At 49.2% G+C, this 24,702-nt stretch overlaps 1 protein-coding gene across 4 annotated transcripts in view; it reads right to left on the bottom strand.

Annotated features, from left to right (window-relative positions):
* The window catches only part of Capzb (capping actin protein of muscle Z-line beta subunit), a 127,209-nt gene that overhangs the window by 57,451 nt on the left and 45,056 nt on the right, over positions 1-24,702 (bottom strand). For all 4 annotated transcript variants that reach the window (XM_004637662.3, XM_004637661.2, XM_023722531.1 and 1 more), the window contains exon 2: positions 13,575-13,664. In XM_004637662.3, coding sequence (XP_004637719.1) covers positions 13,575-13,664 — 90 coding nt within the window. The remainder of the gene's footprint in view (positions 1-13,574; positions 13,665-24,702) is intronic.

The raw sequence follows: 24,702 nt of genomic DNA, 5'->3' as shown, positions 1-24,702 counted from the left end.
ACTGGGCAGAGGCTGAGGGGTCTGCCAGGGGCCACAGAGAGGGCGATAGGCCACTTCAGTGACTCTTACTCCCAGGCATGTTCTCTGGATCTGACCCTGATGACATGACAGTTTGGAGTCTCAATGGGACAGGCAGGATCAGAAGCACACTTCTGAGACTACTCTGGTTGCAGACTTGGCTGGGGCAGGTGAGAAGCTATCCTAAGACTCTGGTCAGCCAGGGTGAGGTGGCAGCAGTGGGGAATGGGGATGGATGGGTGACTATCTTGGGTAGACAATCTCCCTGGCCAAGCTCCCTTTCTCCTGGACTCTCGGCAGCAGCTCTTTCATGTCACATACCTTGACATCTGCAATGTCAAGACCAAGAGCGAAGTAGTGGGCTAACAGCAGCAAGGGCCCTGTCATGGTTGGGCAGAGCATGCTAGCTGCCCTGCCTCCTGGCCAGGAGAAGTGCTCACCCACACTCCAAACAGAGAAGCACTGGTCCTTTCTAGTGGCAGGCGAGTGGCCTGGTACCGAGAAAGGCAAAGGCCCATGCTGCCCTTGTTGCTAATTTTCCTTCACTTACCTCAGGTAACAATAATTCGTAAGGCAAGTTCACTGTCACCTCTTTTCTTGTCACCACCACAGCACCTTTCTGCATGCAGTAATCCATGAAACTCTTCCCCACATGGCTTCCTGCAGTGGTCACAGCTATGCCCCTTGAGAACAAGGTAGGTGAGGAAACTGAACCTAGGTACACGATGGCTGCTCAGGGTCACCTCGCTATTCAGGCTGCACCCAGGCCTGACCTGCTCATAATTCAATGCCTGTCCATGCTTGAACTGCCACCTGCCGGGGCTGATGTCTCCCCCATCACAGCTCAGTACCAGTCGGAATCTGTGTCCCTTCATACCTCAATCACAGGATACTCAGCCTAGAAAGTCTGACATGGAGTCCCGTCCTCTCAGACGGGGTGGGGGGGTGGGGTCTTACTGGCTTAGCCTTTATACCCATGTGAGGTCCACCTGTGGCTGAATACTTTGTTAGGATCCTGGGCTACAGATAAGCACTTATTACTGCTTTCCACCGGGGCTTGGGTGCCCAGAATACAAGACTGCAGCACACAATTAACAGGAAGTGTTTTAAGCCAACCTCTTTGAGGAACTCAATTTGGAGAGGCAGCTGCCCCTAACATGCCCCATTCTGAAATAGGAAAGTTGGTGAGGTTGACACAAAAAAAGCAGGTGAAGCGCAAGCTAATTTACAATGCCTGTTACCCGTCCTTCTTTCCAACTTACATCCAACACACAGAGCAAAGAGACTACTTGTTTGAAGGATAATCATTTCCAGCCTGGGGCAGGTCTCCGAAAGGCTTTTGTTCTGGAGCAGTAGTGTTATTTTAGCTTCCAGTCAATAGTAATTGAGTGTCCCAATACAGCCCAGAAAGCAGGGAGAGGGAGATTAGCGATAATTAAATCTCTTCTGTATTTGGCTCAGGACCTCTCCTCGGAGTGGCCTGCTGTCAGATACTTACCCAAAGCCTCCATCTGACAAAACTCCTACTGCCGCCATCTGTAACTTCAATTCCTCCGGTCTTAGCTTGAAGGTTTCAATTACACAAAAGGTAATGGGCCCACCAGGACCCGGCAGTCTGGAGTCTGACAAGAGCCGCTCACACTTCTCTAGCATACAAAGCGCCCAGAATTCACGAGGCACTCATTTGCAAGGAGACTAATGGGGTGGGGTGAGGGGCTTGGGGTAGACAGCCCCTGCCAAGGCGGCACCCGGAGGCCTCTTGCCAGAGGCTCTGAGTGTTGTGACTGACAGGGTCTCTAATGAGCCTTAATTGTGAGCTCAGTAGGCCCAGGAAGGCAGCCGCAGACGTGGCAAGGGAACAACTGGCCGATTAGGGCCTCAAGTGTCCGGCCTGCTGAGAGCCAGTGACCCCCAAAAGGAGGAGGGTGGGACCACTCTTCAGCCTGCAGCCTGCACCCTTGCCAAAGCTCAGAAAGACTGTATGGTGAGCAACACAAAGCCTCGGGGTGTACAGGAGCTCCCTACCCCAGGGACAGCGCTGCTGCTTTGTGGTGGCACCTGATTTTGGGGTCCTGGTGTTATAACCATGGCTGCATCTATGTTCAACAGCACTTCACCCTGAACAATGGAAGGCCAGCACAGGACACTTTTGCCATGCGGAAAGGGAGCAGTTACTCTACAAAGACTGAACAGCTTCTTGTTGGGGCTAATCATTGTGAAGATACCTGCGTTCAGAGCCAGCCATCTGCTCGTGACCTGCAGTGACAAGGAGGAAGCTAGTCTTGGAGCAGCTGTGGGCACAGTGTGGCAGGAGGACAGGCTGCAAGTGACACCGGCTGGGAATGATCCTGACTCCACTCCTTAGCAATTAGTTGTGAGTCTGTTGACTATGAAACTTGTTTCTTCACCTGTGACATGAAGACTACTCCTGTGGTGTGTAGCTGAAGCAAGCTAAATATATAAGTGATCTAGAACAGTACTTGGCACATCCAGCAGGACACTTTTTGTGCAAGTCTGATGCAACCGTGGAACCCACATAGATGGCTACTGCACGCCAAGTGCTACCCAGCAACTTTACACTCATGACCACCAACCAGTTTTTGAGGTTACAGTCAGCACATTCATCTCATGAGCGAGGAAACTGAGGCTCACAGGTCACACAGATAAGGGGTGGAGGGAGCTGAGCCCGAGTGGACCTTTCAATTTGAAGGAACCTTACCATCTTCTATCCTAGTGCTCCTCAGTGGACACCCTGACACCCACAGGCTGGCTAGCAGCCTCGCTACACTTAAACAAGAATCTGACAGATTTCTTGAGGATGTTAAAGTAGGCTACTTTGGTTTGGCAAAACAAAGGGGTAGTGGCAGTGGAGTACCATTAAAAAACCAATCTGTTTCCAAGAAGTGTGTAATGGCTGGGTGTGGTGACACACACCTGTAATCTCAGGAGGGTCACTGCAAGTTTTGAGGCCAATCTGGGCTACATTGGGAGTTCATGGCCAGCATGAATGACATAGTGAGATCCTGTGTCAAAACAAGACAAAAAAAAAAAAAAAAAAGCCAAGCCAGCACTGTGCTGTAAGCCTTGCTCTTAATCCTTGGCTACAGGAAGCTACTCCACTAGGGATCATGAACAGCTATGAGCACGTATGATGCTCTAGTGGCCTGTGGGTGTGGACAGGGAAGACAGCTATGAACAGAGGACCAATAAGCAACTGTGATGGACACATACAAGTGGACTTGAAGAGCAGCTGTCTGGGCTACATGGCCTTATGGGGGCTGGGCAAGATCGGCGATGTGAGTTCAAGAGGGAGAAAAGACATTCAGAAGTAGGGAGTAAAAGATCAGTGGTTCTGGAAAGGTAGAGGAGGGTAAACTGCAGAAGGCGAGAAGCAAGAGGCGGGACACCATGGACAGCAGACCCTGAAGATCTAAAATCTGGATTTCACAGGTGGCCTGCTGCCCCTAAATGGCTGGTGTGAAGGCGAGAAGGTCAAATGACCTGTGAGGCCACACTGTCACCTACCTCGTCCTGGGATATGGGGATCAGTCTGTTTCCTCTACTCACTTTATATAGCTCACCCCCGACTCCTCCCTTGAGCAATGACAGAGGAAGGTCCTGTCAGGGAACTAAAACAGGGAGAAAAGTGCCTGCCACATGATCAAGAAGGGCAGCGCAAAAAACCCAGGCCCCCCAGGAGCCCACCAGGCAGGCAGACTAAGAGCCATGGTATGAGATGGCCCTGATCTCCTGGAGAGAAAACTAGTGGGTCACAGCCCCCACTCTGACCTTGTCATCTCAATTTGCTCTGGGATGGAGGACAGGCTCTGATTTGGGAATCTTTACTCTGATAGTTCAGGCAACATGAGGGTAAACGGTTTTTATGACCACTTGGAAGGCTTCCATGGAAGGCCTTCTCCCACTTTAGAGCCACCACTCTCTGTCCTGTGGTGGGCAGAGACTATGCTCTCCTATGAAGAAAACCCCACACCCGGCTAGGCATCAGGGCACACTGTCAGGCTGGTGGGACCCAGGGTGAGCCAACAGGGCCAGAGAGCCAGTGAAGTAATTAAAGCAACCACACCAGTGAGCACTTGGTGTGCATTCATGGGCCCTCACAACCATCCCATGAATCCAGTTTTACTACCCCATCTTATGACTGAGGGTACCCAGAGAGGGGAAGTACCTTGCCTTGTCAGCCCCTCTCTTCCTGCTACCATGGTGCAGAGTCTCGGATAGAAACCCCTACCCCCTCTATCCCCTATACATATTTACCACAGCAGCAGCACAAGTGGGTACAGGGCTGAGAGAAATCAATGCCTCTTCTGCCAGAAAAAGAGGATCTCAGAAATCGTGACCTCCACAGAAAGACATCTATGGTGATGTTCTTCTAGTGCTGAGCTCTCAGAGTCTGAGAGAATAGGACACCATCAGGCAGGCCCTCACTTCCCAGGAGATGGAGGCCCAGGAATACCTCCTAGCCCAGGGCAAGGTGGGGCAGACCCAGAGCTGCTGCCCAGGCTTCCTGACTGCTGTAAGATGTACCGGTACAATGCTTGCCTGCTTCCCATCTGCCTTTTCCCTTCCTTGTGAGGGAGCCAGGACTGAGGGATAAGGACAGAAGTTTCTGAAGCAGTTTTCTATTTGCAAGAGAAGAAATTTATTTATTTATTTATTTATTTTACCAAAGTGCCATGAAAAAATTTAAAATCTAGCCAGCATCACACTTAAGAGTCATAATCAAAACGATCTAGAATCCACCTCACTTGATGTGCAAGTTACAGACCTTTCTGGCAAACCAAGATTTCCCACAGTGCTTCCCACAGAAGTAAATTGAGGATATGCTGAGTTAAAGAAAAGCAATTCTTTTCTTTCTTGTCTTTTCTGATTGTACAACTTCGAAGGACCTCTGGTATAAAAATGTGCCACAGTTCTCCCAGTCACTTAGTGCTCTTTATCCCTTAAAAGACTCAAGCCAGGGAAGGGATCCATTTCGTTAGGAAGTCAGGAAACTGCAGGTCACAGTCCAGGAACAACAGCAGCAAAAAGCATCCACCAAGCAGAAGCAGTGTCTGAAGAAACTTCTCCAGCCATCCAAGCTTGTTTCAGTTCTGAGCTCTATCACTACTGACAGCAAGAAGCTTTACATCATACGGCTGAGTTTCTCCCTCTGTCAATCACCTCTTAGTGCAGCCAGCTGTTTGTATTCCTGTTTCTTATCATTCCTCAGGTGGCTAAGAGCCCTGAGGTCACACTAGCAGGTCCCAAGCCTGTGTCTACCTGGTGTCCCGCACAAGGTCCTGAAGCCCCTGCTGCTGCTTTTGTCCATGGGGGCAAGAGTACCAACTTTTGTTGTTCTGACGATATCAAAAAGTATCCTCATCTGAACCCCTGGCCCTAGGGTAAAATGTACAGATCTCCTGGGAGTTACTGCTCTAGAACCTGTGGACAGATCATTCTGGGCTCCTGGAAAGCGTGTCTGCTTCCATGGACAAACACTCAAACATACACATGTATGCAGCCTTACATACCAAGCCCATGGCCTCAACCTCTTCCTTTGGTTATTTGGTCTCAGGAACTCAGTTCGTAAAGTACATAGCTTTTTCTAAAAGTTTAGATCTATTTATTGAAAGAATAGTGATAAACTATTCATACTTGGGCAGAGTGCTTTGCTGAGAAGCGTCCTTCCCCTAGATGGACAGTCAAAGCATGTGTCCGGATCACTGTTACAGCAGGTGATGTGTCTCCTCTAAACTGGATGGCGAGGGGTAACTTGTCCTGTGCAAGGCAGCCTCCTGGGAATTTCCACCCCTTCTGGCCACACTTACGGGGGAGGGCAGGGCAGGTGAGGGCTCCCAGGACGGCCATTTCTTCTTTTTAAGCAACCCATTTCTTCCTGGTTGAAAAGGTTTCCTGGCTGCCCCCCTTGACAAAAGCCAGGGCCAACACCTCTAGGTGGCAGGGTCCTTAACAACAGGCTAGGATCCCAAAGGGCTGCCGTCGCCTGGAAGGCAGCGCTGGCAGGGGGCAGGGACTAGGGCCAGGCCTGCGCCAAAACCCAGGCTCTGCTTTCGCCAGTCCACTTTACCCCCACAGCTGCAGCTGCTTAAGAGAGAAGGCTGGCATGAAAGGGCTCCCCAGAACTTTCCAAGGATGGAGTTCATTATGATGCTGCTGGAGGCCTTGGCTGGAATGTTTTCCCCCTTGTAAAAGGGGGACTTCAGCACAATGCCGCCTGCAGGGAAGGCTCAGAATAGGTTTGGAAACATCAAGACAATGACCCCGTGTAGTGGCTGGGACATAGCACCAATTGTTTTAGTACCTGCCCCTGCCAGGCAGACAGCATCAGGCAGAGCAGAGGAACCATTCTGGCAGTCCTAGGAATGGGAGACTGGGAGCCAAGCTCTCCGACCTGATATAAATCTCTGAGGAAATGTCCCTGGGCACCAGGCAGGGCTCCAAGGCAGGACTTCCTAGGCAGGGCTCTAGAACACACAAAGCGGCCCCATGGAGCCCCAGGGACACAGGGCTCCGCCTCCCCGAGCACCAGCCTGCCTCAAGACTTTGGTAGGAAAAATTTTACTTTTATACTAAGATACCCTGCACGTGGCCATGTTTTGATATGGAATACAATTCTTAAAAAGGTAAAACATAAAATTTCTTACCTGAGGCAGACACTTTGGATTTATCTCCCCAAACTCTAAAGATGGGAATTTTCTTTCCTATACTCGAAGCACCTTTTGGGGGAAAAAGCTGAGAAGCCCCAAGGGGCACATCACTAGGAAGCAGTCAAAAGGGGTGAGCAGCAGGCAGAGGGGTGGAGAACGAGGGGGCAGGGAAGCCCTGCACACCCAGCACAGAGCTTCTCACACCTCTGCCCGGCAGTGCAAACACATGGATGAGGCTCTTGCTGCAAGACACAGGAGGGCCGAGGGCCACGGCCACATCTCCCTCCAGGAACATCTCTTCCCGTGAGCTCTCCTGAGCGAGGCTTCCATCTCGGCCACCACTGCAACCTCAGCCCCAAGAACGGCAACCCATACACAGCAGACATGTAGAAAGAAGCTCCAGTTCTGTGGCTCACCCTCGGAGCCAGCTCACTAACTGGGGAACGGCCGTGCCTTCTGGGGCTCACGTGCTAGAGTCCCTGTCTTCCTCCCTGTGGAACAGGACCAAGAAATAAAACCTGTGTGCTCCATCCTAGGGCTGGGCTTACATTCCTGAATACATTCCCTTGTTTACGTTCAGCCCTTCGGAAAGAAGACTACATTTTAAATGTTGTCTTTTAGATGACAATGACAAAGGGGAAACTAACACCCAAGCCTGCTCACTGCAGAGCACAGATCTTGCCCAGGCTTCAAGACTTTAAGAGGCCAAGGAAAGGGCGGGGTCTTGGGTCCCCAAGGCCAGCATACCTTTGCTACTTGGGAGAACAGAAGAACTACACTTCTGCTTCATTCTGCACAACTGTCACCAGAAAAATCACTTTCAGATTTTATTGATCTAATTGTTAAAAGACCAAAAACTCAGTAACGGCGCTTAACACACACCAGCTACTCTGCTAGTCGATACAATTAATGAACTATTCTCTGCAGTCTTAATCTCAGCAACTCATCCGAGTATGCGCACTGGCTCTCAAGATGCTCCAGGACAGCAGATTCTTAGATCGGTACGTGGTAGGCCTCCACTCCACTGCTCACTGAGGCCCGAATACAAGTATGTGCCTGGGCACGCCAGCCTTCTGCTCTGCCACCTCCTGTGCCCTGCAACATCACGCTGGGAGTGTCACTAGGGCTGGCAGGTAGTGCTGAGGCTGGCAGCACGAGTCCTATGCCTAGCTGGCCCTTCTATTTCTGGAGGGCCATTCTGGCTGCTAAAAAGAGGAATACGCTGAACTGAAAACCGATCAAGTTGTCAGCTCCCTGATAAAGCAGCAGGATGTCTACTGCACCTCTACCTACAGGCCTGGCAAGGTGGCTGTTACGGTTCGTGTCTAGCTGTCCTCCCAGAGCCTCATGCAGTCATGGGGTGGCTTCTAGAGTTTGTGATTAATTCATGATCCAGTGTGGGGATTATGGGTGTGAGTGCTACACCTGCCCTGGATGGGTAATAAGTATTACATTATAAGGAGGGAAAGAGGCTAGCCAGCAGCTGCAGCCACAGCCCCTCCCTTTGCTCTTTGCTGTTTTCCCACCGCCATGAACTGCTGCCCTCTGCCATGTGCCACTCTGCCTTGGAGCCAGTATGGACTGAAACTTCCACTAGCTGTGAGCTAAATAAACCCTTCCCTCATTTTGAGTATCAGGTATTTTGTCCCAGCAACGAGAGAAAAGTGATTGAGACAGTGGCCTGGTGGCTTTCCCAGCTCAGAAGTCTTCCCTCTGCTTGAGTAAAATCTGGGGAGACCCAAGAACCACAACTTCAGGTGACTACAGGAAAAAAAGAGAAAGAATTAAAAAATGAAGTGACCGGCATTTACAAACAGAGACTCTCTGGCCTGGCTAAACACATTTGTGGCTATTTTTACTGTGCTCTTAAAAAGGCAATGGATTGATGGCCTGCCAGGTGCCAATCTGCAGAAACAAACTCCTTCCTCAGCTTGGAGCTCAAAATATACTCCGGCTGAGAAGTACTGATCTTCGCTGCCAGTGTGCAGAGTAAGGCTGGAGAAGGTCAAAGTCCAGGAAGCCAAGGGGCATCTTCACATCACATGACCCTAGGCCCACATGGATGTGCAGGTATTTCTGAAATGGCTTAACGGTTTTGGCTAGCTTCACTCTAGCACAATAGGATTAAAATGAAATGAAATGACGTTTTGGCCATCTGCAAAGGATGGTCATTTTCCACCAATCCAGGCATGCATCATAATCCTAAGCAGTAAAAGCTCTGATCCTGGAAAGAAAAAACAAAGATCATCTGGCATGATAAATCACACGGCTTTGGCCTGGCTGCCAAGCATACACCACATTTCTCTTTAATATCACTCCGTAATCAGTCCACTGGTGGACTGGATAAATTCCCCCATAGTTCCCTGGCTGTGACATCTAAGTGGCCAGCCTGCTCCTGGAGAACAATGGCCAATCTGAGCATTCTTGTTTGCCTTAAAATTGGAGACTTTTCCTACAACCACCAGGCTCCTCTCACCACTTTGGGTAGGTCAGCAGGCGTAAGAGACTGTGTCTGCATAGAGCTCAGCAGCGGCTGCTGAGGAAACACCGACAGGTCCCAAGTGACAGGCACCAAAGCCCGGACGCTGCTCTTACACTGACTCCAGGCAGTGTGGATTTTCTGATATTAAAGTTTTGGGAAGAAACTAAAACTGTGTGTGAACTTCAGAGCCACAGCACTTTACTTAGCACGGACCAACTTTCAGTGAATAAGAGCATTTTGCTAATTTGATCAAAAAGTAAAAACCGAAACAAGCAAAGCATGGTGACACATGCCTATAATCCCAGCACGCTGGTTGGCCGAAACAGGAGGACTGAAAGTCTGAGCCCAACCTGGGCAACTTAGCAGATCTTGTTTTAAAATAAAAAATAAAAAGGACTGGGGAAGTAGCTTGGCTTGAAAAGGCTCTGGCTTTTCAAGGAGAAAAGCACCAAAGAGGACAGGAAAATATTCTAAGTAACACCTAGGAGGGATCATACAATATAATAAAACACCACCCCGCACAGCGAGGCCCTCAAAACCACACCATTAAGCACAATGTGGCTCTGAAGCAGGCCAATATCTCTTTAATGAGGCATGCTTTACCAGATCCTAATTTGCTGAGAAGTCATGTTCCATTTCCATTCTGACATCATATTTCAATTAAAAAATTAATGAGAGTCCCAATTCCCCAACCCATTCTATGAAGAGACTCTCCCGTGGCCTCTTGTTCACCCTGAGGCCCCCTCCGCACAACCTCAGCGAGGGCAGGCTGGCATGCCGCAAGCCAGTGCATGGAGCTCATCCTAAGCGGCCTGGCCCTAGTAAAGGAATTTCTTTCATATCTGATTTTGTCTTTAAATTATGTGAATTTAAAATTATACTCCAGAACATACCTGTATTCTAACATCTTCAATTATGACAACTGTGAGAACATGGCACATTCCTTCTACTGCTGAGTGTACTGCTAGCCCCCGAAAGCCAGTGTGCAGTGCTATCCAGGGAGCCTGGCCACACCACCTCCCCGCTGTCTGCAGAGTCTACGCCACCCAAAACAGGCAGACTAGCCGCGTGCACTGTTAGTAGGATGGAATAGGAAGAAACACAAGAAGGGTCAGCGTGGTCCCGGGCCCTCATGTGGAAAACATGTACGACCGTTTTCCACACTGTGACCAACACCGCGATAATAACCAGGAGCAAACGGGAGACTCATGATTGGGAGGCTTTAGTTCTCGTCAGCTGGATCCATCGCTTCTGGGCTTGTGGTGAGAAAGAATGTCACGGCAGGGCGTGTGTGGCTGAGCAAAGCTGCTCACCTCATGGTGTCCAGGAGGAAGAGGCGGGGGAGGGCCAGGGCCTCGAGGCCCCCTCAATGGCACCTCCCAGTGACCGGACTTCATCCCATGGGGGCCCACCTCCCTGAGGGCTCCACCAGCCCCAACAGCGCCACCAGCTGGGAAGTGAGCCTTCAACTGCTAGGAGCCTTCAGGGAACACTTCAGATCCATATGATTCTAGTACTGGGGAGGTGGAGGCAGGATAACTGCTGCAAGTTTGAGGCCAGCCTGGGATATATAGTGAGTTCAAGAGGAGCCTGAACTACACAGCAAGACCCTGTCTCCAAAAAAAAAAAGAAAAAAAAATGCAAGATCCACAGCACAACAGTGGGCAGTCAACAGCTGCTAGCTGTCAGCCGCATGGCAGCATACATCTAGAATCCTTTCAGGAGGCTGAAGCACAAGGACTCCGGGTTTGAGGCCAGATACCTTGCCATGAAACACCCATGAAAGTTAGCTGTATCCAACCCCAAGCCTGGTTTGCCTCCACTTCCTCCCTGGTACACATTCTGCGTAAGGCAGAGGGAGAAGGGTAAAGTGGTACGGTTTGGTAGTAACCTTGGAATGAGAGTCACTGTATCGGGTGTCACTGGCAGACGGTTTGGTACTTCAGCCTGCACAAAGAACCTCAAGCTGGTCTCCCTTCTTGTGTTTGGTGCACGCTGGCTCTTGCTCCTTCTCTCCTTCCGACCCCCATCAGGGCTGCAATTTCCCTGCTGACCCAAGAGAAGAAACTCGCTGCTGTAGCAAAGGCACCAGCTAACCAGGTTTTCATAGAAGCAGCCCCATGTGCATCTCTAAGAAAATCCTAGAGAAAATACACAATAATAGTGCAGTCCTTCGTTGCCATGAGAACAAAATAGCCTGTAAAACACCAATAAGAGCTGATGGAGAAGAATGCACTTACCCTTCTTACTTCTGTGTTTGGTTTATTTCTAAAGGAATAATAAGTAACTGAAAACTAAATCAAATTTCAGCCAAGCATATTTTCATTCAGAGCTTAAAAGGAAAAGAAGGCCCCAGCAGTGAGCCAGATCAGGGATCTGATCACATCTTTAACCCTGGCCCACCCTGTCCCTATGGGGTCAGTCAGATTTCTGAGCAAAACCAGGCACAGTCACGGCACAGTTACCCAACTCGACTCTGCAGTGGTCCCTAATATGAATGCTGAGCATTAAATAAAGCCAGTAAGTAAACAGTACAGCACCCTGTGTGCTAAGGCCAGGCAGCGGGCTGATGGGATAACTGCTGCTAGCTCAGATCTCCTCTCGACCTCCAGGACACCCACACCCAATGCAATAGCTAGGCCAGTGTTTATACATTAGGGCAGTTCACATAAAAAGCCCAAATGGACAGCTTGTGCAGAGAAACCTGACAACAAACAGCAGGGCAACAAGTGCCCGAGCAGAGGAGAGGGGCAGCTGCCCTTCCAGGTGGGCCCGTGCCCCAGACGCACTGTGTCTTTCTTCTCAGGGATTTCCCTCACCCTGCCTCGCCATGTTCCTGGCACACAGCAGATTCATCCACATCACAATTCAATCTCCTACTCTTCAGCAAGCTTCTGAAACGTGTGTTCGTCTGGGCTGGAACCATCATACTTCACATCATACAGTCTCCTCTGCACTTCCAGCACAAAGCACCTGCAGCCACCTCGCTGCAGGCAAAGGACACTGACAGACCTTTTTCTTCTCACTTCCTGAATTACTTCCCAAGAATATGGCAAGTTCACAACTCCTTCCTCAGGCTCGACACTGTCCCACACACCTGCCTCTTGGCTGCAAGTTCATGTTTCCATAAATACAGAAATAGTTGTATAGCGGACCTTCTAGACTACTATGAAGATTTTATCTGTGAATGACACCAGCTTCCTATTGTATTTTTTTCCTAGTAAAATTATTCTGAATCTGTACAATGGAATTAAATCACCAAAACAGAGAAACAAGTTTTCAAACCCTCACTTTGGGGAGATATATATATATATATATATATATATATATATATATATATATATTTTTTTTTTTTTTTTAAAGGACAGGGTCTACATGGTCTACAAGGTCTTACTACATAGATTGGACTCGTAGTGATCCACCTGTGTTCAGCCTCCCAAGAGCTGGGATTATAGGTGCTGGCCACCATACCCAGTCTCAGTCATCATCTCAGCGTGCCTTGGGGGCGGGGACGGCACAGCATGCCGGGGATCAAACCCCGGCCTCTGCCGGCCTCTGTGTCTGCCTAAGCAGGTGCCTTAATGCATTCAGCTAGTTGGCCAGACCTTAAGCCCTCACTTTAAACGACACCTCACTGATGAGACTTGTGTGGCAACTGCTAGTCATGTCCAAAGAAGACACGGGACACAATGGGAAAAGACGAGGTTACAGCTCCACAGTGAGCACCAGGATGTGCCAGCTAAGTGACCCAGGTAAGCTGGCTGGCCTCTGGAGACCCGATTTCATTTTAATTTTTTTTTTCCATTTTTCCTGCAGCTTTACAAATATTTTTTAGTATTTTACCATTTTCAAGTAACATTATGGTTCCAGCCAATCCGAGGCATTATTTTGTGATGAATCATTTTGAGTATTAAAGAAAAAACAAACCAACAACAAAAAAAATCCCATTATTTTAAAAATAGATGTGTTGACGCTGTTTGTTAAACTATTTCAAACTAGCAATGAGGCCACTAAAGCACTTTCCAGGGTTGATGGTAACACACCGGCTGGAGAACCCTGCCAGCAGCACAGCCTACAGCACCTGGCTTGGCCTCCTTGCTGGGCATGGCTGGCCGTGTGGCTTCCTCTCCATCCTAAATAACTGCTAGAAGACCAGCTGGGGGGAGGGGTGAGACTGTGACCAACTTAGAATGCCTATCGTGGGCCGTATCAACACAGACGGTCTCCAAGAAAGAGCACCACGTGGAACTCATCCCTCTGTCCAGAGCAATCTCTGAGCCCAGTGGTGCTGTCTGGCTGGGAAAGAAAAGGTTTCCTGTACTCTGAATTCTGCATGGGAAGCGCTACACACAACCAAGCAATTACGTGTCATGGCCTCAAATGAAATCACAGGAAGAGGCACGTACCAGGTCGATCAGGTCGCTGAGGTTCTTCTCGATTTGCTGTGGAGGCAGGCGCCTCATTAGGTCCAAGGCACAGTCCAGCTGCTGGTCACTCTGAGGGGAGAAAGAAGGCACGTTAAGTTTTCTTGGCCAATATCAAGACTCCTCAAAAGCATTCTTCCAGGTGCTGCTTGCCTCGGAGGAGTCTAAGACCCAAACAACGCAGAAACACAGCCCAGGAATGCGCCCAACAAGTTCGGCAAGAGCCTGCAGCCTGAGGTGACTCTGCAGAGGGTGCCAATCCCCCTCCAGGGCACCCGCTTTGCACAAGTTCCACAGGGAGGTGGGAGCAGGCCGTGGAGTTCAGTGGGGCCCTTGGCTCTCCTCCCCTCAGCACAGGCCCAGCAGCCGGGCTATGTCCAGCGCGAGCTTGTGCTATGGAGAGCGGGTGCACATAGTAGCTAAGTGCTGCATCGCTGTCACCTGGATGAAACCGTCAGGCAACATCACCAGGCCAGGGTGCTTGATGAGTTAGTTCCAGATCAAGGAAGAAGGCGAGCAGACAAAGAATCACTGGTGGGATGCACACCAAGGTGACAAGCGCTTTGCCTGTTCAGTGAAATCTTATACAAACTGGAATGAAAACTGAAATACACTGCAGACAAGAGCTTGCTCTCTCCAAACTCGGGGGACTGGGGGCATAAACAGTATTCTCGTTTACTGAGCACCTTGTTCCAGCAATGCACAATGCATCTCACAACATCCTCATTTAGTATTTGTGCTAAAACACTATCAAGAGACCCACTAGGTGTCAGTCATCGTAAGCGCGAACAAAATAACAAAAAAGGAGGGCAGGAAGGAGAGACAGAGGGACTGAGTCTGGGCAAGACTGGCCAAGCACAGAGCAATGGCCACACGGCAGGCTGCAGCACAAAAGGCTGCGCTTCAGGAGGAGCCACAAGAGACAGATGCTGAGCTGCCAGGTAGCACAGCCCCGTGCGCAGGAGGGCAGTAGAGCTCCAGCACGACCGAGCAGAAAGCGCGTCTGATTCGTGTGTGGGACCTGCTGTGCTCTGGACTTCTGAAAGCCACTCAACAAGTGAAAGAGTGTAAAGTATACAAAATAATCTTCAAAATGCCACATCTGGTTGCAGTGCAAGGCCACCTTTGCATATCAGCATCTGCACCCCAGATTATTAACGAGGAGCAGGCCGTTGGTCAAGGACTCACTTTATAGCCACCAAAGGCGGACCACAATGAGGACTGGAGTGGAACTTGATGCTGAGATACTGCTGTGGCACCTATAAGCAGCTGGTTAAAACTAAAAGGTTGTCCCTTGCTCAAAATGTTACCAGTAATTTTATTTTAGGGCACAAGACAAACTATTTATTCCAAAGCAAAGAAAAAAGGAGGAAAGAAAAGCCCTCTCAGGTCTCTTGCTGTATGAAACACTCCAGCAACCATAGGTCACTCTGCCAGCACGACAGCCGAGGCCACGGCGGCATGGCTGGTACGGAAGAGATTTCAGCACTGAGTCCGGGGCGCAGCACACATGACCTGCCTGGACTCTGGCAAGTCTAGTCAATTCTCTGGTCTGCCATTATTAACATACCCTGAACAAACTTCCTTATCCTGTACCAGCCACTACCCACAGAATGTAGCAGTTCTCTGGATAACTCTTTCAGAGCATTAGGATGATTTAGCTAATACACATAGAACATGTGTTAGTGTGACAATACATAGTAGGATGTGTTTAATGATTGGGGATCATGCATAAATACACACATAGGTCCTAAATATTTAAGAATAATTTAAACATTTAAGAATAATTTAAACATAAATATTTTACGACACCCTCCCCCACCATATACACACTCTAAATCCAACCCCGATCCCTCCGCCAGTGCCTTAAACTGGAGCTAAGTGTGCAAACGCTCTACAAATAGCTCTGTGCTCTCTTGGCTGTGCGAGAGTGCAAACCCTGGGGATACAGCTCAGGCGTACAGCATCTACCTGGCAAGTGTAAGGTCCTGAGTGGATTCTCAGTACCACAAAAAAGAATGAAAACCCTTCATGATTTAAGCAAAACTTAGTACAAGTTGTAACTCGTTTCTCAACTGGGGGGTCACTCTCATAAGCATGTGCACCTCCAACCAGCCCCCGTGCACAGACATCTGGCGAAGTTCAGAGACATTTTAGATGTCACACTGGAGAAGAGGAAGATGCCAGCATTTCGTGACTGTGGCCAGGGATGCCTCTGGAGACTCAGCGAGGCCAAGTGCAGCCTCCTCATCATAAAGAATCACCTGGCCTGAAACTTTAACAGTCAAGGCTGAAAATCCCTGGGATAAAAATAAACACTGGGGGAGGGACTGCTGGCTTCTCGAATCCAGTCCAAGCCCAGGACCCCTCCAGAAAACTGCACAGGAGGGGAAATGCTGTGTGTATAATTCTAATACAAGGGGCTGGTGAGATGGCTCGGTGGTCTAAAGCACCTACTTAGAACAAGCTTAGCAAAGCACAGGGACCACAGTTCAATCCCCCAGCATCACATGCCAGCCAGCCCCGCCCCCTGGTGGGCTGAGCTGGCCACACACACACACACACACACACATTAAAAAAAAAATTTTAAAAAAGTCATTTATTAAAAAAATAATAATTCTAATTCAAATACCACTCATAAGCCCTAAAACCTGCTTTTTTCAGAATAACTAGGCAGGGGCTGGGAAGATGGCTCAGTGGAATAAGTGCTTCCATGGCAAGCGCAAGGGCCTGAGTTCAATCCCTGGTTCCGCAGAAAAAGAAAAAAGAAAAACCACACCCAGAATAACTAGACATCAACAATCGTCTTCTGAATTCAAAAACAAACTTATGATATAAGTAAGCCTGGATCATCTGAAACTATAACATACTGGGACTCAGAAGGGATTAACTAGAAATTGAGCAGTGTGACTCAGGAAAGAAAAGACATACCTTGACCAGAGAAGGTCAAGGTGAAGAATTCTTCTTTGGACCCTCTGTGGAGCCTCTCTGCACCTCTCCCCTGACCCTGAGGTGTGGCTCCTATCCTCACAGACCCTCCCTGGGGTGGGTGACCAGGGCACTGTGGCTTCCTCCTGTCAACTGGACTGTACCTCGCCAGTAGCACCAAAACACTTTTGCAAAACCATCTAACTCCTATCCCACATCCACCCCAATTAACCTTAATTGGAAATGCTTCACAATAAATTTCTAGGGCTAAGGATGTTAACTATCATTAAATTAGGAAATGACTAAATGCTTCCCATAAGCGAAGTGGCATGGGAAAGCTTACTGACAGCTTGTAAAAAGTTAAAATTAGAGCTAACTGGAGCCATTCGCTTGGGAGCCATCCCAAGCCCTGAGGGGTCCAAGCAGGAAACAGCAGGAGGAGAATGAAGAAAACAAGGATGACCCATGGCTATAGGCAGTGACACAAGTGACCCCAGAAGCAACGCGATTGAGGGGGGTGCTCCCGAGGGACTATCCCGGTTTAATGCCACTTTACAAAGGCTCAGAAACCAGCTAAGTGAACTTTCTGTGATTTAGACATCAGCATACATATGCACAAACATATTATGCTGTTTATTTTTTTGCAACACTTGGGATCAAACTCAGGACCTCTCGTCTGCTTGGCAAGTACTCCACCACTAAGCCACACTTTCAGCTCTGTGTGTGTATTTGGTGGTGCTGTATAGTTTTTTCTTTTTAATTTTTTTTTTTTATTTTTATGTATTTGGTATAGGGTCTCACTATGAAGCTCAGACTCGCAGTGATACTCCTGTTTCCAGCCTCTCCACTGTTGGGATCACAGGCGTGTGCCACCATGCCCAGACTCAGTTGCTGGCTCAGTGTGGGGCTGGCGTGGCATGTGGTACTGGGGATCGAACCTCGTCCCTGTACTTGCCTAAGCAGGTGCTTAGTTCACTGAGGTATCTCACCAGCCCTGTTTTCTTTTATTCTTATTCTTTAAGTCAAGTCAAGGGAGTGATGAATGAAGTACAAAAACAAAAAGAGAAATTACAAGAGAAACCACAGGGGATGATACATTTATATTGTCCAGGTCTCAGAACAATAAGATTAAGAGTATTCACTATATCATGATGCTTAAAACTGAGGTTAATGTGTTACCACGTATCCAAGTTATTCTGTAAAAGTATAAGAAAACCACACAAATGAGCAAATGTGGACAGGATTTAAGAGTCAGGAGTTCAAGGTGAGTGTCCTTCCTCTCACTACATGCTGTAGTGAGATCTATGCTATCTCCTTAACCTTGTGGCCTGAGGTCTGGACACACTGCTGTCTGGGATTCCTCCTAGATGGATCAGGCCCTTTATCTCATCCCAGTGCAGACACAACACTGGGTGCCATCTGCCCTGCCCTTCAACGTAACTATTGCTTCTGGACTTGGCCCTCCACGGACCAGCAATTAGCTTACAATCCAACAACAGTGCTTGAATGCCAGCCTCACTCAGGTCAAGTCCACAGGTTGGCCCAAAGCGTGAAACCTAGTCCTGGACCTCAAGGGACAAACTGTCCATGAAACAGCAAATAGCCACACAGCTGTGGGATGCGTATAGTCAAGACACAGAAAATACAAAGGGACAGGCTAAGTTCACAATGCCGTGATTTGCACTTCTTTCTGGTAATTATTTTCTCAGGGACTGTCCCCCTTTTTTGTGGTTATGCCCCTAACCAGCTTTCTATTTATTTTGTAAACTCTCGGCCCTTGATTAACCCAGTGTCTTTAAAGTGCTAACTGGCCCCAGACAGCTCCTTCATAGCATGAGCTCTACCAGTTCTACCTCCCACTGGTGCTGTTCTCCACTGAAAAATAGCAAAAGAATGACCATTTCACTTCAGCTTCCAGAGTTCTCTGCCCATTCAATTAGTCATTCAATAATTATTGAGTGCTTCCTAGGTAACAAGTGCTGTTTTTAATGTTGAGAGGTGAACACAAAGTCCCGGATTTCATACAGCTGTGGTGTAGCCAAAATCAAAATGGAACAGAATCAAGAGTGGAGCCCTTGAGGGAGTGACAGGTAGGGAGAGGTCCCTTTCTGCACTTTAGCTAAGGGGGCTACAAGGGTCGTCAATGTAGGCATGTAAACTGAGGTAGGAAAACGTTTTGCTTTTGCTGCTCTTCATACTGCTCAACCCACCCTGCAACAAGTAACATTAAAATGGACTAAACAATCTTCCTGAAAAAAGTCAAAAGACACGAAGGCCTAAATTAGCTGCTGAAGAGTTCACACTGAACAGCGTTGCCAAGTCAGCTGCATCAGGTCAAAGCTGGACCATTAAAGCAATGCCACAGGCCGGGAAGGTAGCTCAGCGGTCTAAGTGCCTGCCTAGCAAGTGCAAGGATCAAGGTTCGATCCCTAGTACTGCATGCCGTGCCGGCCCCACCCCCGGGTGCAATGAGGTGAACAGTGAGACCAGGCATGGTACAATCCCAGTGCTGGGAGGCTGAGACAGGAGGATCACTACGAGTCCAAGCTGCATAGCAAGACCCTGTGCCAAATAAGTAAAAGGGAAGGGGGGAAAGTATGTGTGGTCTTTAGGGAGAGATGTGAAGACAGGACACGTTCCAGCCTGTGACAAGCTACACTTCAATGCACCTGCAGCAGCAGCACAAGAGATGATGTGTGCACACCTCCAGCCAGAGCCAAGTGCCGGGGGTGGGGCGATGCTGGGCTTTGCCATGAGGCTGGATCCAAAGTGCTCAGGGGGCAGTGCCCCTGGATCCACCCTTGGCTCAGACCCTCACTTTCCCAGCAGTTTTGCTTATGTCTACATCATAGGGAAGGATTCTGTGCTGTGCTGTTGGCTTTTTCAATTTGAAAATTCTCCTTTCCGTGAGGTTTAAAGATTTTTCCACAAAAAAATGACATAACTGTGTGTCTGAGAATGTGCATCAAGTTGTTATTTTCTGAAAGTTGTCATCACCAAGTCCCCCACCTCATACGTGTCTGTGTCCCCTCCCTTGGAGACGTGGGAGCGTCTGATGATCTATCGGCTAATGCTCAGGGACTTCTGAGGCCAGGCCATGGGAGACTGCAGCTTCCCTCAGCCCGCTGAGGACAGGCGCTGGGAGCCCAAGTAGCAAAAGAAACTTCACCTACCCTCCAGCTGCCATGTACCCAAGCCACACAGAGACCCCAAGACCTCCTGAGGGGAGACACGCTGAGGCTCCTGGGTGCTCTCAGCCCCCAGGCTTCCAGCTACCTACACAGCACAAGACCCCAAGCAGGACCAGTTGGCTGGGGCCCTCCCAAATCACCAACCAACAAAACCTACTGGAGACGGGGAAATGATCGTCATCCTCTGAAGCCATCAGTCGTGGGGTAACTCTGTTCATTGGCAACCATGACAGGCACAGGAGGATTCCTGTGTGACTCTGGGGAGATGGGCTGAGCAGGGACTGGCAGGGGCAGGATGGCCAGCACAGGGACCTTTTCAGCACCCTGGGCTTTCACCGGAAGGAAGGCTGGCGAGGGAACGCAGTCAGGCTCCCAGGAGCAGCGGCCTCCTAGAGATCGAGACACCAAGAAGCTAGCAATGACTCCTTTCCTAGCGGGGGCCCCTGCCAGCAGACAACGCCAAAGCCTCGTCAGAACGCACGAGGTCGGTGTGGATGCTCTAAGATCCCTCATCGCAAGGACAAGCAGTAATGCCCACCACTGACCTCTGGGCAGGAGCCCCGCCTGGCCTGCCTTGTGGCTGGGAGGGCAGATCTGGGCTTCACAGCATCCGTCTACACGCCTGCAAAGCTCTTGCTGAAGTTCCTCAAGTCCTTGGTGGGCTGACAGCCCCGAGAGGCCAAACCAATACTGACAGGACAGACTGAGCAAAGGAGATTTCCGCAGGGGCCCACACTGACTGGCCACAAACAGACGGCCTCTGACTTAACTGTGCCTTGTCTGGAGCAACTGTCTAAAGCCAACTCTGCTTCCTGCCATCTGGCTGGTCCTGGGGGCTGTTTAGGGGCTGATTCAAGGGTGAGCCGAGGCTCAGCCACCCTCAGGGCACTCCAGAGAACTGCTCGCTTCAGAAGAATAAAAAGAAAAGTGCTCCTCTTCCCACTGCCTGACTGCACTGACAGTGGGCAAACGCAAGCACGCATGCCCCAGCCATCCAGAGGCATTTCATCTCCACGGAGCACCCTCTACCGATGCAGGCAAAGCCACGGTGACAGTCCAGTTGGCAGGACAGACCTCCATTAGCCTGTGGGGTCTACATGCACCACCATAGCTGAGCCTAAGAAGTCTCTTAAGACTGAGGTTAAAACAAAAGTCAGACAACAGAAAACATTTCAGTTTCCTAAATGTAACCATACAGAGGACAAGGGAAGGAATCTAGGTCTATGAATGAATGATCTCTTAGCTGAGTGTGCAAGAAATGAACTCCTATGTTACATGGGGGGGGGGGGAGACAGACAGACTTAACCATTTAAAAAAGACCCGCTCAGTGGTTGTGTCAGTGTCATTTCAATTACCAGGAAAACAAAATCACTGTACACTGTCAGGATCACAGAAAACAGGCCTGGGCAGGCCCCTCAAGCTCACCTCAGTCCTGCACCCTCCTTTTATAGTGAGTAACAGATGCAGAGAAGGCTTTAAGGACTGCGCAGAGTGGAAAAATCAGCACCTCACTGCATTGCCCACGCTGGAGGATGGCCTGCTATGTACCTGGCCACCTCTCCACTGTAGTCATCAACCGAGCAACCCTAAGGATGCCAGGAGGGCAAAGCCCAAGCTGTCACCCTCAGACTCTGCACACAAGGAGACAGCAGTGAGAAGGACAGCGAGAAGGAACCTCGCACCACCCTCGCTTTGCGCCACCAGTGTCCCTGTTACCCTAATATCATGGAATGTCGGGAGTTCCTTCCAATACCTTCTCCAGACAACCAAAGTACTAATTTTTTTTTTAATTGTAAAAGAACAACCTCTCTAAAATGTATGACATAGTCTGTGCTTTTCTACAAATGAACACATGATGCTACATTGAATACAGTTAAGCCATTTTCCCCTGGTCCAAAGATACCAGATACACATCTACTGTCTCCGGGAACACAGCCCTAGCTTCTTTTTTAAAATTTTGTACCTCTTTAGGCTGAGAGCTATATTTTTGCTTTCTTATCAAATATACTGCTTCTAATCTGCTATGGGTTGGGAAACCATAGATCCATTTCCATTTAAAACAAACAAACTAATTCTCAGGCCAGAAATAAATCAAAGATTCATAACTTGGGGCCCATGATTAGAAACCCACAAATAGTTTATAAGTTCTTTGACCCATTATGAAGATATGTGTGTACAGTGTATGCAAACATTTTTTCTTTCTTCTTTTTTTTTTTTTTTTTTTGATGGAGCTGGGGATTGAACTCAGGCCCTTGTGCTTGCCAGGGAAGCACTTATTCTACTGAGCCATTTCCCCAGCCCCTGCACACATTTTTCAATCCTAAAGTCTAAGACCCTATAAAGACACAGACAGAATGCCCCCGCCACCTTCATCACCATCACCATCACCATCACCATCACCATCACCATCACCATCACCATCACCAGCAGCAGCAGCAGCAGCAGCCCCAACTTCCCACATTATTTGTGGGGTAGAATTAAGCCACCAGATAGTCCGTCTCAGAGCCTCTGTGTTCCCCACCTTGCAGGACCTCATCGGGCCCAGAGGGGCGCCCTACAGGGCAGGACTCTTCAGAGCAAGGTCTTCTCTGCCAGGACTTTTACATAACATTTGGGTGCGCACAGGCCCGCTCCTCCCTGACTTTTCCTTTACTTGACACAGGTTTTCCATTTAGGCTGCCAGGAGTCTCTAGGAAGGTAGGTGGAGCGCTGGGGTTGTTTCCAAGTCATTAGCACTAATGAAGGAGGGCGGACTTCCCCAGTACTCACCCCCACTGCGCCTGGCCTGTGCAGGGACCAAAGCTTCGCTAAAGCCAAACTGAGGGAAGGACAGAAGACTGCAAGAGTTGAGCAATCACAGGTTCATTCACAAAATCCAGGGTTTCCCTAACCCTATTAGGCCCTCATCCTCTAGAACAGAAAGTGTTCACCATTGAGCCTGCTCCCCTCATTGGCTGGTGCGCCCACACCCCTCTAAAGCCACTGAAACTAGACAAACGCAAGGCCTAGTAGAGTACCAAAGCTCCCTCGGCACCTTCGTGGGCCCTGAGTTTCCCCGTGCATCTCCCTACTATGTTTATTCCAGAGAACTTAGCAACCCACACACAGGCTGCCTGTCCAGCTCTGCAGTAGCTTTCAGTGAGTTTTTCCCTTACACATCCCTTCAGGACATGAAATATGCAAAATGAGTCACGCTCAGGAGCTGGAGCTGTGCTTCTGTTTACAGCCCCAAACCTCTAACTACAGAGCACAGGACAAGAGTTTACCTGGTGGGCTGGGCATGGTGGTGCACGCCTGCAAGCCCAGCACTCAGGAGGCTGAGGCAGGAGGATTGCTGTGGGTTCGAGGCCAGCACAGACTACAAAGTGAGCATTAGGCCAGCCTGAACTGCATAGCAAGACCCTATCTCAAAAATACAAAAGCAAAAAACAACAACAACAAAAACCCCAGCATTTACCTGGTGAACCTGGTGGCGCGGCAAATATTCCCAGGAAGGAGTCAGCCACACAGCCTCCCCCGGGAGGAAGGCTGGCATGGCAGGCGCCATACTCAGCAAGCAAGGCTTGACTGGTTGCTCTGCCACCCTAGAAGGCAGGTACCCTTTCTCCCATAGTCTTCAACTCTATCAACTCCCAACATGCAGCTGGCAGCAGCCCATACACAGCAGCACTCTGGGCAGCTTGCGGAGCTGTTTCCATACACAGAAACTATTCTTAACCTGCAATCCACCAAGAGGTGGCGGGTGCTTGCCGTCTATAACTGGGCATATCTGAGGCAATGGTGATGCCACAGAAGACAGCCCACTGCACAGACGTCAGGCCCTGCCTGACGTCTCCTGCACTGTTCTTGAGCCTCCCCATCGCCAGCTGACTGAGCTGGAGTGATTTCTTTGGGGTGTGCCTCCCTCACCTGTACAGGCTTTTAGAAAAGTTACAGCAAAAGAAACCTTATAAACCATCACAGTGAGGACAGTAGAGGCCCGTATTTCTTATAATCAGACTTATCAACCAGGACCATACAGCAAATTCTTTATTATACACTGCTGCTTTTCATCTGCTTACAGTTTAATCCACAGTCAAAATTTAAGAATGGATGGGGCCGGGGAGATGGCTCAGTGGAATAAGAGCTTCCCTGGCAAGCGCATGGGACTGAGGTCAATCCCCGATTCCACCAAAAAAAACAAAAAACAAAAAACAAAAAACAAACAAACAAACAAACAAACAAAAAAAAAACCCAAAAAACAAAATTTAAGAATGGAGCTGGGTTTACGACCCTAAAATGCTACTTGGAATAAAATTCTGTATTATCAGAATTAACAATAGCAGTATTAAGAATATTTATATAAGGGCTGGTAATGTAGTTCAGTGGTAGAGCACACACTCAGCATGCGAAAAGCCCTGGGTTCAATGCCTAGCACCAGAAGAGAAAAAAGAGCATTTCTGTATTTCCCAGATGGTCTTTCACATGAACTGCTCTCTAGTGATTAAGAACACCGAGTAACCAAAATGTAAACCAATTTTGAAAGCTAAAAGGGAAAGAAACAAAATCACTACGGGCCCACAGACGACCGGCCCTGGACCGCGCTGGCTGCGGTGGCGAGGCGAGGCGGCTGCCACTACCCAGGCTCTCAGGAAAGCAACCTGAGGCCCTGACTGGTTAGCCAACTTACCCCAGAGCCAGAGTGCTGAAGGGAGGGAAGGGCTCTCACACAGGTCGACCTCTGTGCCCAGCTTCCAAAGACTGTTAAGGACACCTGAAGCACAGACAGCTGACTTCTGGGAAACAACCTGCTAGCTCATAAAATCAGACAGGGGAAACGAGTGTTCGTTCCCAGGCTGGGCAAATCATGGGCAAGCCTTTCTATCACCAGACGGTGAAATCTGTCTCCGTGGAGGACAGACTCTCCTCACACACGCTTCTCAGGCAGGTAGGTGGATGTCCAGGAACACTAGAGCCTTTTCCAGCCAGCTTCTCTTGTTGATGGTTTCCAG

The sequence above is a fragment of the Octodon degus genome, unplaced genomic scaffold (genome assembly GCF_000260255.1).
Source record: "Octodon degus isolate 3935 unplaced genomic scaffold, OctDeg1.0 scaffold00092, whole genome shotgun sequence".
In the NCBI taxonomy this organism is placed as follows: Eukaryota; Metazoa; Chordata; class Mammalia; order Rodentia; family Octodontidae; genus Octodon; species Octodon degus.
This window is presented reverse-complemented; position numbering and strand designations above follow the sequence as displayed.